The 15782-nt window shown below is 35.5% G+C and overlaps 1 protein-coding gene across 19 annotated transcripts in view; it reads right to left on the bottom strand.

Annotated features, from left to right (window-relative positions):
• Positions 1 to 15782, bottom strand: part of LOC135212647 (calcium-dependent secretion activator-like) — a 1046064-nt gene that overhangs the window by 354586 nt on the left and 675696 nt on the right. For 18 of the 19 annotated variants that reach the window (XM_064246274.1, XM_064246275.1, XM_064246259.1 and 15 more), the window contains 2 exons: positions 10658 to 10833; positions 9990 to 10010 (listed from right to left, as the gene is read on the bottom strand). In XM_064246274.1, the coding sequence (XP_064102344.1) occupies positions 9990 to 10010; positions 10658 to 10833 (197 nt within the window). The remainder of the gene's footprint in view (positions 1 to 9989; positions 10011 to 10657; positions 10834 to 15782) is intronic. The other variant, XM_064246261.1, reaches the window with a different exon arrangement.

Below are 15782 nucleotides of genomic sequence, written 5' to 3'. Positions count from 1 at the left end.
AACAACATGAATATGTATGATATTGCATTAAAATTACTGATTAAAAATTTTTCTTACAAAGCAAAACTACATGTATAATACAATTACATACTAAATACAAATAGTAATACTCAAATGCAAAACATTTAAATGTAAAAAAATGCAGGGCAATTTGTTAACTAAATAAACTACATTATAATTATGAGGATTAAGCTTACAAAAAATCAAAACAGCAATAAGGACTCCACTTGTTAACTAAGCAATTAGATATTTGATTCTTATGGAATAATGGGAGTAAATAGATAATGACGAGCTTTCAGTCAGCCTTCAGTCATACCAAAAGAAATTAAATGCACTAGCAAAATTTAAGAAGACATTTCTTACACACAATAAAAAAGTACTGAAAATCAACATAAAAATAATGGTGTACACTTTTCCTCTACAAGGGGCATTCAAATTAAAATTCAGCTGCTTGAAATTTTTTCACGAAACATCTGTTTCACGAATTAATATGGCAACTCAACAAACTATCTAATGTAATCTGAGGAACATAAATAACATCTAGTACAATAAAGACTATAAATAATGATCATGTTCTTCAAAGATGAGGATGAATTAAGACCCCTCTTCTTGGTAAAATGTTAAAAATATGTTTGAAATCCTTAAGCTTTAAAAAGGACTACTGTCAAAACCCTTAAGCTTTACAAAGACTGTAGTCTTCATTGTCATAAGAAATAAAACTAAATCAAAATATCTCTGTGAACAGATTTTTTATATCAAGTTATCGTTGGGTCAGTTATTATTATTATTATTATTATTATTATTATTATTATTATTATTATTATTATTATTATTATTATTATTATTATTATTATTATTATAAAAGATTAGTTTATCCAGACCTTTGAGCCTAATAAAGGCTCTTCTCGGGCTGGTTTTCAGGAATTAATCCTGAAAAAAATTTATACTGCAAAGGATTTAAGCCATCTTCATTTCAAAGTAATGTCAAATTAGCAATTACTCATTACTGATTTCATAGCGACTGGCACGAACCGGTCAGTCTTTATCGTGTAGGGGGGCTATTGATACCAGTCCTGTCGAGCCAGTCCTGTCCCGTCGTTCTTTCAGCATGCTGAACTGACTGGCACATCGCGACTCACTCTGCGGGTGTTGGGAAGGACTGAGGCAAAGTTTCAACATGTACAATACCCTATTTCCTCATGGGAGTCGGGGCAGTACCGCTGTTGTGAAAGGATGTCGCAGTCAGTCAAGTATTTATCTCACGATTTTCATTCGTGATTTTTTTGGACCTGTACAGAGCACTACTGTGCTTGTGGAAAATACGAAAGTCCGGATTATTCCAATTAAGTAAAAAGACAAGCAGCTTATGAGCAATTACTGGAATGATGTAAAAAAATAGATAAAGATGCAAACAGCTTTTGTGAAAGCCAAAATTGCCAGCCTTTCATGGTATCTTTTGACTAATATAAATAAGTTTTACAATTAATTTGTAAAACATTTTAAAGGATAAACGTGGCAATAAAAACATTAACATTCTTAAACGACTGTGAATTTTACTAGAAAAACATTTGAGAGGATATCTGTCCATAGTGATCCAAATCACACCTCTCATCGATATTCAAATTCATTCATCTCCAGAGTCAACTTAGATTCCTGTTATACGAAGTAAAGTACGTTTAAGAATGATACATTCCATATCACCTTGAGAGAGAGAGAGAGAGAGAGAGAGAGAGAGAGAGAGAGAGAGAGAGAGAGAGAGAGAGAGAGAGAGAGAGAGAGAGAGATTCTGAAATGCAGGTAAACCTTTGGATAGGTTAAATAAAATGAAAAAGCTGAAAAGCATATTGTATATTCAGCGGTCCTCCTAAACTATATGAATGGATTCCGTTGTTAACCGATTATTGTACCTGAAGCAGCAATCAAAATTAGGAACACCCCAGTCATCATCAGTCATTCTTAAATAATTTCTATAATCTTCCGGGTTATTTTCCTTTAATTCTTTCATTTAAGTCATATGGTAAAACCTCTCTTTATTAGCCATGGTTTCACCCAAACTCTACGATTTTTCTTGCATATTTCATGCTCGTATTTGTCTTGTAGGAGTGCTATTATCATTATTGCACTTATCTTCCTTTTACTTGGTGCCATGATTTAAAAACACTCACTATATCAGGACACTACAAGACTGAAAGGAACACGGCCACTGAATATTAACTCTGCCCTCTCAAAATATATGTAGAGCAAGTCCTCTGCGTGTATGGGCAATACCCAAGCAGACTGGAGCGCGCTCTAATCCCGGCAGGAGAAACTCCATGCCAGTCGCGTACGTGTATGGCCGCCTTAACTCTGACAAACCACTTTCTTTTGAGGGTTTAACTCCGAATCATCTCTCATCCACTTTGACTACGCCCACCTGTCCTTGCAAGTACTAGAATCAGAGGCACCTGGCCTAAGAAGGGATTAATCGTTGCCATATTGAATTGGCCACATGGCTGCCACATGGTGATTTGACCATGAGGGTCACCAGTTGCAGAGGGACAAACAACCCCACCATCTGCCCAGATGCCGGCGAACTTCTCCGAATGGATAAAAGGAGCCTGCACATGAAAGACTGCCTAAGATGATTTCACACCCCCAACAAACCTGCATGCTTTACACCTGGGTTGCCTCCACCTCTTTTTTTCTCAAGATGGCTATTGCCAGCCTATGTATATTTGTGAAGGGCCAATACATCAACTTTCCCATTGGCACCAATGAGGATGACAACTACTTTTCGACTCAGGTATTACAGTGCAAAGGTTACAAGGTTAATGCAGTCCAGTCAACCTCATTCTTTGACTTAATTCCTTTTATTCTCTTGAGCCAGACCTGTAATCCCATCATGTTTCCTGCATTGATTTTGGTAATATTATAGCATGGCTTGTACATATTGTATTCTTTCATGCTGTGAGATGCTTGCATTGTTATTAGCTACCCACTAAAAGTATTCCATTGGGAAGTAACTTGACTGTTTTGAGTCATTAATCCTTCCTGTAATTTCTTTACTCTAAGTGACCAGTAAAGTAACTTCCCCCTTTTGTAAAGTAATGTAACTACTTCCCTTAAGTGATCATAAATGTAAGATGAATGCTTGTGAGATTGAGTAATCAGAGCCCTACATAAAATTGCCTCAACACCCCCATCATGTGTGCAACCCACCTCGCTCATATCACAAAATGTTATTGTTACAGATGTGCTATTTGTGTTGCTATGAAGTCTGGAACCTTACATCGTGGTGCTCTGGGATTCTCCCCCTCTTTGCGTCTCCATCATACCACGTGCCTGGACACCTTCGGTCACCTATTTATCTATTTCAAGATCCAATTCATAATCAATTGACTTTGTGTTACGGAGCCCTGACATCCCCTTAAAACATATAGAGTGCAATTCTCTTACTATGATTGTGTGTGTAAATATAATTAATTAAGCCAACCTTTAGAGTTTGCATAATCAATCCTCACTCTGAAATGGGTCCTCAGCCTCATTTTTATCTTTGAGATTGTCCCTTCTTGATCAAGGCATTTGTACATTTAGGCGAATGCCCATTACAGCTGCGCACTATCAAGTGATAAATCTTTAAAAATATATATTAGATTTTCTTTAGAAAACCAATTTTATTTAGGAACATGATGATCTTCTTAAATAAGAAATCTTTGCCTTCAGCAAGAATGCCTTTTGAAAATAAATGCTTCTTAGCTGGCTTCAAATTGGACATTCAACTAATAAGTGTTCGACAGTCGTTGGTGTTTGGCATGTAATACATTTCATTTGGTCTGAATGTGGATTTGACAATAAATGACCATGTAAAAATCTAGTATGGCTTATATGTAGTCTTGTTAATATAAATTTTTACCTCTTTCTTTTTGAGATGATGACATCCATGAATGTACTTCAGTTTTTATATTTCTCAGTTTATTTGTAGTTGGCACTGATATTCAATCTGTTTACCAGTCTTAGTATATTAAAGGCTTAATAGATGTTATCCAGACTGATATTAGGGCAAGTGTAATTGTTGATGGAATAGTGCAAGCTAATTTGCAGTTGTATCTGCTTTTTCATTTCCTTCAATTCCCACATGAGCTGGAATCCAACATATTTTTATTAACAGTCCTGATTGAATAAGCTGATGGATTTTCATTTGGATTTCTTGTACAAGATGATTTAGAGATTTGTGTTTGTTTACAGCATCAATAGCACTTCATGAGTAACTAAAAAATATGGTAGAAATTGCTCCCCTCTCAGATATTATGTCTAGTGCTATTCATGTGGCTGTGAGTTCCGCAGTATATACATATGATATTAGTGGAAGACTTATTTTAATTAATTTATCTTTTGAGAATACTAAAGCTCCTACTCCATTGTTACTTTTTGATCCTACACAGTTATTAAGTTTTGGTGGAGTTTTAGGGGTAATATACCTGCTTCTGCTAACAGGGAGTTTATTGGTGATGATCAAAATGCTCCAGCACACAATCGTATTCCTTCATAATGTAATCCACCTAGTGTTTTTTATGTCGTTTCGGAGGTGGATGAATATATTGGGGAACCATAATCTATTATAGATAATACAACTGCTTTGTATACGTAACATTAACATGGTGTTATGTCCAGTTCCCCACTTGGTATGTCATAGTTTTTTCAATATGGCAAGGGCTTTTATGCCTTTTGCTTTAATATGATTGAGGTGTGCTTTCCAGTTCAGGTGTTGAACAAACACCATTCCTAGGTATTTAATATTTGTGCAAAATCTAATTTCAGTATCATAAAGATATACATAATTTAATAACTGTTTGGTCTTTTAACCATCTTTTGTCATTATAAATATACTAATTGCCTTTGTTTTATTTATTGAAAATTGGAATCCTACCAAATTTGCCCAATTGGTAATATTTGTGATGGCCATTTTTGACATGTCTTAGCATGCTACCTGTATGGTATATGGTAAAGTCATTAACATACAAGCTGTTTTTAACTCCTTTTGTTAAATTTGTAATGTCGTTGACTGATAAAGCAAATACTAGAGTACAGCTTAGGATACTACCTAGAGGGATTCCTTCTCCCAGTTTATAAATATTTGAATAAGAATTTTCTATTCAAATTTGGAAAGTTTTATTAGTGAGAAAATTTTTAATAAAAATAGATAAATGACCTCTAATTCCATTTGAGTGAAGTTTTTCCATGAGTGAAGTTTTTGCACGATACTGTCTCTTATATGTTGTATCACATGCTTTTTCTATATAAAAAAATATTGCCACTATCAATTTTTTCTGATCAAATCCTTTTTTGATATGATTTTCTAGACAAGTAAGCAGATCAAGGGTTGATCGGCCAGCTCTTGGCCCTGATTGTGTCAGTGTTAGAATTGAATCTTTTGCTATGACTTATGTTAGTCGTGTATTGACTATTTTTTCTAGTATTTTACATAAACAGCTTGTCAAAGATATTGAGCTATAATTGGAAGGATTACTTGAATCTTTCCCAGGTTTGTTTATTGGGATACCGTTAGCATGCTTCCATTTATCTGGAAAAACACGTTTCATCCAGATGATATGGAATTTTAATAAATATGATTTGGCAATGGGGGCTAGCCTTTGTATCATTTCAAATGATATTTTAACATGGCCAAGGGTCGATGGATGACATGAATTTAGAGAATTATTTAATTCTTCCATATTAAATGCATAATTATATTCCAGATCTTCAACAGTTTCAAAATTGAGTATGGTGTCTTTTCCTTGTACAGTGGACCCCTTGTATTCGTGTTCTCCCGATTTGCGAATTCACACATTTGCGGATTTCTCTTGGGAATGTTTCACCCCATTATTCGCAGTATTTTGCTATGAGAAATATCAACAAATTCCTGTGTTTTTTTATCAATTTCATCATAAAATGCACTTTTTATGATAAAACTATTAAAAAAACCAAGTATCAAAATTTTTAGTGGGTCTTTCTTGAGTTTTAACTAAGAAAATAGGCTGTTTTCAGCATTTTTATAGGGGTTCCAACTATTTGCGGGTTCTAAATATTCACGGGGGGTCTGGTATGCATCCCCTGCAAATACGGGGGGCCACTGTATTCTTATATTTCGAAAATGTTCATTTAGGTTGGAGTGGGCACTTATGTTTTCAAAGTGTTTCCCCAAAGTGTTTCCCTATTATATTTGATATTTCATATGGTTCATGATATAATTTTCCCACTTTGGTTTATTGCATTTCTTGGGTGTCTTACATATTTTCTGTTGATTTTCCTTACTTTGTGCCAAATATCTTTTGTAGATGTACTATTTGTTGACAAGCTTGATACATAAATTTTCCATGATGATATTTTCTCAGATACTTATATTACAATTTTTGATAGGGTTGTTGTAATACCTTTCTGAGAAATATGGAAAAATTATGTATCAAGCTTGTCAACAAACACATCTGTGAAAGATATTTGGCAAAAAATAAGGAAAATCAACAGAAAATATTAAATATATAAGACACCCAAGAAGTGCAATAAACCAAAATGAGAAATTACATATGAAATAACAAACATAATGGGGAAACACTTTGAAAGCATAAGTGCCTACTCCAATCTAATGAACACTTTCAAAATATAAGAACACAAGGAAAAGACACCATACTAAATTTTGAAACTATTGAAGATCTGGAATATAAATATGCATTTAATATGGATGAATTAAATATGCTCTAAATTCATTTCATCCATCAGCCCTAGACCATGATAAAATACAATTTAAAATTATACAAAAACTTTTTGTATGTTTATATTATCTTCTTTGTCATTATGTTGACTGACATTTTAATTTTTAGTTACATTTGAAAAAGAGTGGCTTTTGGATGGATTATTGTCTTCTCTTACTTTTGGCTTGAGTCTACCTTCTCTGGCTGTCATTCCAGTTCTATTTATTAACAACTGAAGCTCTGTCTTATATTGGTAAATGGAGCACTCTTTAGATTTAGCGTGATGAGGTAGCCCACAATTGATACATTTCGGGAGGTTACAGTTCAAATTAGTGGTATGGTTTTCTGGTGCGTAGACTGCACATACTACCTTATTATGGCATTTTTTGTATGTGAGTCCATACTTTGAGCACTGTATACATTTTAGTGGTTTGGAAATAAATGGATAAGCTTCTCTATCTTGCCTGAAAATTTTTATTTTAAAAGGGAGATCTTGAACTGTAAATTCTATTTTTATTCTTGTCTTTCCTACTTGGAATTGAGTATATTTCTAGATTGTGAATATGTATTGTTATATCCCAATTTTAAGGAATATTAGTAGTTGTTTTGAAGGAAGTTCTTGTTCGTTGTTGGGTAGAATGACATTACCTTGTACATAGTAATTCAGTGTTTCATGGCTTGTAGTTGTTATTTTTATATATAATTTATTTCCATTATATTTAAACTGCTTTTTGTTGGTTACTTGAATCAACCATTCATTATCTTTGATGTGTCTATATTCCATTTCTGGTGTTGGATACATGTTGAGTAATTTGTTTTCTAGGTAATCAAAATGCACAAATCTGGGATTCAGTTGGTAATTTTTGTTTCTTTTCAGTCTTTGTTTTAGGTATTTTGCTTGTGTGTTAGAATTGTTATATTTTTCCATATTGGTGGCTAACTGTTGAATTGATGGGGGAGTTGGTAGGATTGCTTGTCTCTAAATCAGAATTATTATTTATTATTATGTATGGTTCTATGTATGATATTGGAGTCTACCAACTGGTTTTTATTTGTTTTGTTTTTAATTTCTAGGCACCCTAATGGATGTTCTGGATTCGATATTTTACTTGGGACAGGGTGTTTCTTTGTAGCATTTATATTGTTTGAAGCCGTACTAAGGAGATTCAGAAGTGACATTCCACAGTCATCAACTGTGCCAGAAATTTTCCATCATGGGGCCCAGGGGTACTTGAATCTTTGGGTCTATTTTCCATAAAGATTGGGGGAAAAAATAAAAATCTGTAAATATTGAAAAGATATCATTGGCTTTTTATGAAGTTGAATCTTCCACATCCTTACCCTACCCCAAAAGGGGATGGCTTAACATGATTAGTATGGCCCAAGTGTAAGCAAAACGCACTTGCTAAGACTGAGGTATTATAATAATGCAGTCATCTTCATCCTAATCACATTATGGGCAAACCGGACAGAATGTCGAGAATCCTATTCCTAGAACTAGACACTCCTGGAATCCGTGGTCCAGCTCCACAGAATAGTTCCGTCTGATAAAATTGGTCTGAAGATTGTCAGGTAGATGATGGTTCTATCACAGTTCCCAATAATTGGCTTCAGATTTAACTCCACTTCAAGCCATGATATAGTATTTTCCTGTTTATCAGACTATGTAAATTTTGACATAGGTGGGAAAATCCTCAAACATTAAACCTCAAATATATAATATATATGGGACTCTTGGGTTCGAACCTAGGAAAAAAAAGTATTCCGGAGGTTCAAGAGCTCCCTCACCACATCAAGGTGGTCCCAAATTGAGGGAGTCCTGTTAGGTCAAATACTACTTAGAAGATCAAGCAGGAACCTGAAAGATATTTTGACTTGATGTAAATAATCTGTCAGTTGAGAAACTTTGATTTAGTGCAATTATATTACAAACATGAACTAAGAAACTATAAAAATCAAATGACAGACATAAAAATAAAATTGTAAACAAAAGTCATGAGTACCAATATGTTAGTTACAATCAGACCAGCATATCAGCAAATCAAAATGCATGAACATAACTTTGTTGGATCACTGACAGAAACTGATAGATAAAACAAAATGCTAAAAACAAAGTACTGAAGGGAAGCAGAGACAATTAAGTATGGAAAACAGGAATCACCTAAATGACATCAGTTGAGAACAATTGCAAGCTATATTATAGGCTCTCTTTCTCAAGGATTATCATTACTGAGTAGTTTAATCAGACCACTAATCTAATCTATTTGGCTCTCAACCAGCTGGCTTGGAAAATCTGTCTTCCAGTAATGATGTATTGATTTTATTTATTACATTACAGCTTTTTATCAATTTTAAAACTGCAACAATAAAAAATGACAGAGGTTAACAAAATCTCTTTAAAAGATTTGTTTCGAAAACTTAACTAAATGATGGAGTTTGACAAAATTTATTTAAAACATTTGTTTCTACTTTTGTGTCAATTATATTTTGGATAGTCACAGATAAAAGTTAACTGTTACTGGTACTTTGCATTATGTACATATAAATACTGGATCATGTAGGCTTTTCATCAAATGTCCATGGGTCGAACGAGAGTGACCAATTCTAAAATTATTCAAAATTATCTGTACTTGTTATTCTTCTTGATATGACTAATTCCATATTCCAACATCTGCCATGATCTGTTTTGTTATCATTAGGTTCATTATTCCATATATTCTGCAAAGGAGGTATCACCATCCACCACCTACTACATACATGGCTTGTTTTCTTTTTGAGGGTTCAGCTCTGTTCTCATCCCTTACCATGTGATTAAGAGCAAATAAAAGTAGAGAGCTTTGTTGCCCATATAAACTGTAAAAACATTTTGAATTATATAAGCATGTGGCTACCCTCTGTTCTTTAAGAGGGTCTTTTCCTTGGTATTAAATCAGAAACTAATTCTGAATTAAATGTAAAATGAACTCTCAGCTGGAATACTCCGTCAAATGAGCTATGCTTTATAAAACACTAAGGAGCTTGGAAAGCTGAAAAAGGTGCTTGGCCTGAAGATTGTTCATGAGTCAAAAACACATACGTTTTTATCATTGCCATTTGTGTATACTATATATGTACAAGGCTTACAACTCAACATGTCACACCTACAGAATTCCATTTACTACTTAAATATTGCATGCATTATATGTAGTCGAACTGAATTCATGAAATCTTATATGATTTACAAGTAGCTTAAAACATGTTGCCCTAACATGACACTTTACTTACCCATTCCTACCATGAGTTGTGCTGTGAATAAATACAACAGTTACTGTATTATTACTATAAATCTCCCTCAAAACATTAGAAAAATTATAAAGAATTCTCAAATATAGAAATGAACATTTGGCTGACTTATTTAATTAATAATTAAAATATCTAAATTTTGCGAATATATCGTAATATCCCACACCAAATTTTAAAAATTAATAGAATTTAAATATTTGCTAGATTACAGCAAAATATATAATGTGTATCAGTTGGATTGAAATATAATCACTCTTATATTCAAACATTAAATTTTTTTCTATTCTCTTACTGATTATTTATACAATTTCTTTCATAGATCAGTAAAAGTGTATGTGCTTAATCCATGCGCCTCATTAAACTGTTAGACTTATGTATTTACTGAAAGTTTTTGGGAGTGTTAGAAATGCTGTGTCTATATGTGAAACAATGTTACTAACTACGTACACATGATATTGATATGTACATACTTTATTGTGTACATCCTATGACTACTGATCATTTTCCTCCTGTTTGGTAACAGGTGGTAAGTATTTCAGTTTTTTCTAGTATCAAATAAAATAGTCAACAAAGCAACCAGAATTCAGAATGGTGATGTGCTATATATAGCTTAAAGATAATAAAATATATACATCATAACAATAACATACCTGACACAGGCTCAATGTAATCTACTGTATATCCATCAAGCTGCATCATTTCTGTGGGTTCACTCTTTTTTTCTCTGTAACTACACATTGCAAATGTATACTGTGAAACTTGTACCAAACAAAAATATCTTTTTTTCCACTTTTTCCAACAACTTTTTCCTAATGTGTATAGGTGCCTGTGAAAAAAAAAAGTTAAAACAATTATTTGCAACAACCAACAGATTTTTAATGGGAATACTTATAAAGACCAGACTTGACAAAGGTCTTTTAACAATGTGTACACATGTTTTGGACTACAACACAAAACCCTACACATGTAAAAATCACTGCACAATACATAATCACTTCAATCATTGGTTTAACATATATATACGTATATGGTTTTTGCCATCAAAATAAATAAAATTCAATAGATATACATTACTATACTGTACAAGTACTTATACAGCCAGTCCCTGGTTATCAGCGGGGGTTCCATTCTCAGCAAGGTGCTGGTAAGTGAAAACTGCCATTAACTGAAACTCAGCGATTTATGGTGCCAAGTTCTGGTTAATGGCGCCTCTGTTAGGTATGTTATGGTGCCATAACTTTTTTTTTATAATGTAGTCTCTGTCTCATCCTCAAAGGAGTAACATCAGAAAATGTTGCTGCCAAAGAATGGCAATGTATGAGCAACATGATGTATGATTCCTAAAAGGAATTTAAGTTAGTATGGTACACTCCGAAGTGTAGAAGCACTGCATCCTGTAACCCAAAGTGAGAGGGGATGCAAATGCAGCCCAAATAAGGTCTAGTATTGGAACTATAGCTGGAAACCACTATTGGTCAGGTCTGAATACCAAACTTCACATTAAAGCATGATAGGGGCTCCAATACGTACTCATCCCTGATTATACTCATGAATTTATGATCCTTGGTTAGACCCATCAGTGAGCATTTTCTCTCCCTATAGTAAATATCTAATTAATGAGAGAAAAACAATGATCGAAGCTGTACACGTGAGAGACCACTAATAGAAATGGTTTTTCTTACCTGTGTTTGTAACGTTAAAAGCTATAGAAGACACCCTTTATCAGGCCCAAAGCTGCTCACCAAAGAGTTCCAGCCTTCTGTCCCTTCATTTTTAAAATGATTAATCTTGTAAAGACAGATTTTTAGAATTTTGTAGTGATTAAGAGACCAGAGACAATAGTAGAATTAAAATCATTTGTCTCGGTCATCCCAGTTTCAGAAAACTCCACCAAGGAATGGACATGCAGAATTTCATACTAGAGTTCACTTTCTTAGTATTATAGCCTCTACAACCTTGCTGAAAGTTGCCTTCAAAAGTCTTTCAAAATGTTCCAGAATAATTGCTGCTGTTGTAGTTAAAAGTCTTATGAGAACCCTGTGGCAAGTATCCTATGACTTTCTAGTGTGGCGCATTTAAGGAAAATGGAAACACTGGAGGGTTCCAACTAGTCACTTCCCAGTGAAAGTTCATTATTACATAATAACCCTTTTTGTAAGAACCTGTTTGAGGAGTTTGTTGTGGTTAAAAACTTAACGGACAAGCTCGCTAACAGATTTGTGCAAGTGCTCTCTTTTGGGAAAACATGAGATTTAGGAAACAAAAACACAAAACTTCCCCTTACCTAACCCAAAAATTACCCCAAAATCTTTTTCCTCAAAGAACAGGTAGGTGTTCAGAAGGGATGATGCTCACAAATGGACAACAACAACAGCAACAAAATATTTTTTCACAAGGTTCAAAGGCCCTCTTATAGGAGAAGGAAAAGCAACAAATGCAGTGCCTATCAAGGGCACAAGCAGAGAAAGAGGTGGATACCAACAGGAATGGTATGGTTGGGGGTCGACTAAAGTGACACCACAGGCAATTGAAGTCTTCCCTTTAGGGACACAGCATCGATTCACCCTCCCCGTCCTGTAAAGGGGTTTGTCCAAAAACCAGACTCCTCTCTAGAATTTTACATGCAGAAAGGCCCTGTTCATGGGAGCCATAGAGAAACATGCAGATATTTGCCACTAAGCACGTCTCTCTAAATGTCCCCAAAAAGGATTCCTCCAAATGAAGTGATCCTAAACCTATCATCATTGAATGTGCACACTGTTTGCCAAATTTTCCAAGTAAATACCATTGCCTGAGTGCATTCAGTTGTTCTAAAAGAGACTTAAACAACCATAGATCTAAAAGATGCATATACACTGGCACGTCCCTATTGTTGTTCCTTTCCGTCCCTTCCTAAGGCTCCACATATGGAAAGATATGTAAAGGTTTAGAGTCGTCCTGTGGGCTTAACATTACCCTAAGATTTGACAAAGTTAATAATGGTAGTTCTTCGAGAAATCAGAAATACAACTAATGGCCCACCTAGACAACTGGTCAATCTGGGGGCCCACAAGAAAAGTGTGCTTGAAAAAGCTAAGAGCAATGGTCAACTGACTACAGTCAAAAGGTTTTATGATAAATAAGTAAAATCCTACCTAACACCCAGCAGACTCTTTCAGTAGTTGGGACTATGTTGGGATACTTTCCCCATCATACTCAAAATAGAATAAGGCAAGTCCTCAAAACGGGACTTGCACAGCCCAGAGTTTCCTGGAGTTGATGGCTGTCATTTTCTCTTAAAAACCTCAAACCTCCAGAACGCAGACATTTGGTTGGTTCTAGACTATATGACTGAAATGTCCTACAGTAAGAGGTTGGAATGATACTCGCCTCCTCTCAATATGGTAATGCTAGCCATCCTTTTATGGCACAAAAAAAGAAGTGGTACTTGTCTGCAATCACCTTACGGGGTCTCTCAATGTATGGTAAGACTCCCTATCAAGGAAAATGACAGCCTCAAGAGAGTTGAGTTAGTCAACCAATTTTTAAGAAAATAGCTATATGATTTCACAAATGGAAGTGGACCTGTTCTCCACATATGAGAATCACACACTGCTAGGCAAGCAACAGCAAGAGATGCCTTCCTACAAGACTGGAAAAAATGGAGAACGATATATCCTTTTCCTCCATTAAACCAGATTTCAAGGTGTGGAACAAACTCCTAACCTAATAAGGAACAGCTTACTTAATACATAGCCCCAAATTGGCCAAGCAGACATCGATTCCTATTACTTTAACAATGGGTGCTGAGATCAATTCCAAAACTGTCAGCTGTTTTATTTCAGTCAGTTGGAGGGAAAGTCTTTTAACAATCCTCCTTTCTCAGCCAAGACCATCACGGGTGGATTTTCTTAAATATCTGTAACGTGAAAATTACTAGACCAACACTGCTAGATACCTAGTGCAAAAATTATAGATTTCATATACCTGCCAATACCAGTATCCATACCGAGAGCCAAGTTAAAAATTCTAGGGAATCAATTAAAAATTTTCTCATCCGTTTTTGAAGACAAATGCCTTGCAGTTACAACAATAATGGAATACAAAGCACCATTAACAGAACCATTGTTTTAAGATTTCGTGATTTGACTCTAGTATATAAGTTTTCACGTCCCTTCTACGGTCCTTTGCACTACAAAGATCCATTCTAGAAGAGTTCCAAACACCTGGACCCTGAACAAGGTGCTTAGACTTTGATCAGCCACTCAATTCATTGGACCCAAGAAAACCACAACTCACAAGCTGCAGTATGTTCTCCTTGATTTTATTAGCACCAGGTGTGCTCAACAACAAACTAGGCTCTCTTAGACAAGGACAATACATCACGCAAGCAGCTGACTATCATTATTATTGTCCTTTGGCCTGTCATTCCTGGCCAAGAAGGGGACTCCTATAAGAAGGAAATCTCCTATTCTAAGTAAACTAGAATTAGCAGACAAAACATTATACCAAGTTCAGGCACTTAAGGTTTTAGCTAGTGGTCATGGCAGACATCCCAAAAGGTCCGTTTTTTCCTAAACTCTTGCAACACTTGCCACAAGCTCGAACAAGTTCGACTACACTGTGTATCGGTAAGTGGCATGGATAGTCTTGACCCATAGGAGCTACAGTGGCAAACCACGGGTCTTCCTGACAGGTGGGTATGCTAACTATTGCTGGGGAAGGATTGACAATACTGCAACCATACTAAGCATGCTTAGGTAAGTCACCACAGAACTTCACTATAAAAAATGTGGTTTGCACTTAGTTTCTTGTTCCTTGGTACCAAGCTTAAAAGTGTTTGGAATAAAGAATGGGGCCCTGAAACTAGTGGCTTGACCCTGGACCAGAAATGTTTTTGGGTTGTTGGGACTAAAATCAAGAGCTTTTTGTCACCTGTCAATTTCTTTATAAAGCTCCTTTGAGGACGAGACTGTGACTAAACTATCAAAAAACAGGTTTTGACATAGGAAAACCCTATTTTTGGTAGTCGCTGTTGAGTCCTCAAAATGCTCCCACTTCCCTGACAAACAGACATGGGATTTGGGCAAGGAATCATCCTGCATTGACCAACAGAAAGGAATTGTGTCTTGGTTGGATTTTGGTTGCATGTAAATAATATGACAGTGTGTATGCACATAGCCACTTCTTCTTGAGGTTTTGACGTAGGTAAACTGGGTATTCGCGTTCGCTAAGGATAATAGTAAGTTCCCTATTATCCTGAGTCCATTTGTACTCTTATCATGTATCATAATGTTTATCATTATGATGCACTACCCAGCCCCAAGAGCAGTTAAGAGAATTCTTTGACATTTCTCTGGTCACCATGGAGCTCTGGATAGACCATGGAAAGGGTAATCTTTGAGGACTCAATAGCCATGACCAAAGTTAGGTTTTTCCTACGACAGGATCAGCTGAGGGGGCACCTTCCCCAGGGCAAACCTAACTTCCCTTGGACTGTCGGTATGCCTCCTCCCTGGTGTATGGGAGTCAGACAGGGACCTAGGTCTAGGAGCGTTGGTGGGCCAGATAAGACACCTCCTCGACACACATTGCACTAAGAACAAGAAATTTGGCTAGTTTATAATTTAGTGTATTAAAAGACTCTAACAACAAGGTCATCGTTGTCATAAGGCCCGACAAAGGTAAGGGAACAATTTTCTTGAATAAACACAACTATTTCCAAAATGGAAAGTATCTTAAACGACAGGAACAAACTTGAAATGACTGGCACTCCCGACTATCTTGATATCTTTA

The sequence above is a fragment of the Macrobrachium nipponense genome, chromosome 41 (genome assembly GCF_015104395.2).
Source record: "Macrobrachium nipponense isolate FS-2020 chromosome 41, ASM1510439v2, whole genome shotgun sequence".
Taxonomy (NCBI): Eukaryota; Metazoa; Arthropoda; class Malacostraca; order Decapoda; family Palaemonidae; genus Macrobrachium; species Macrobrachium nipponense.
This window is presented reverse-complemented; position numbering and strand designations above follow the sequence as displayed.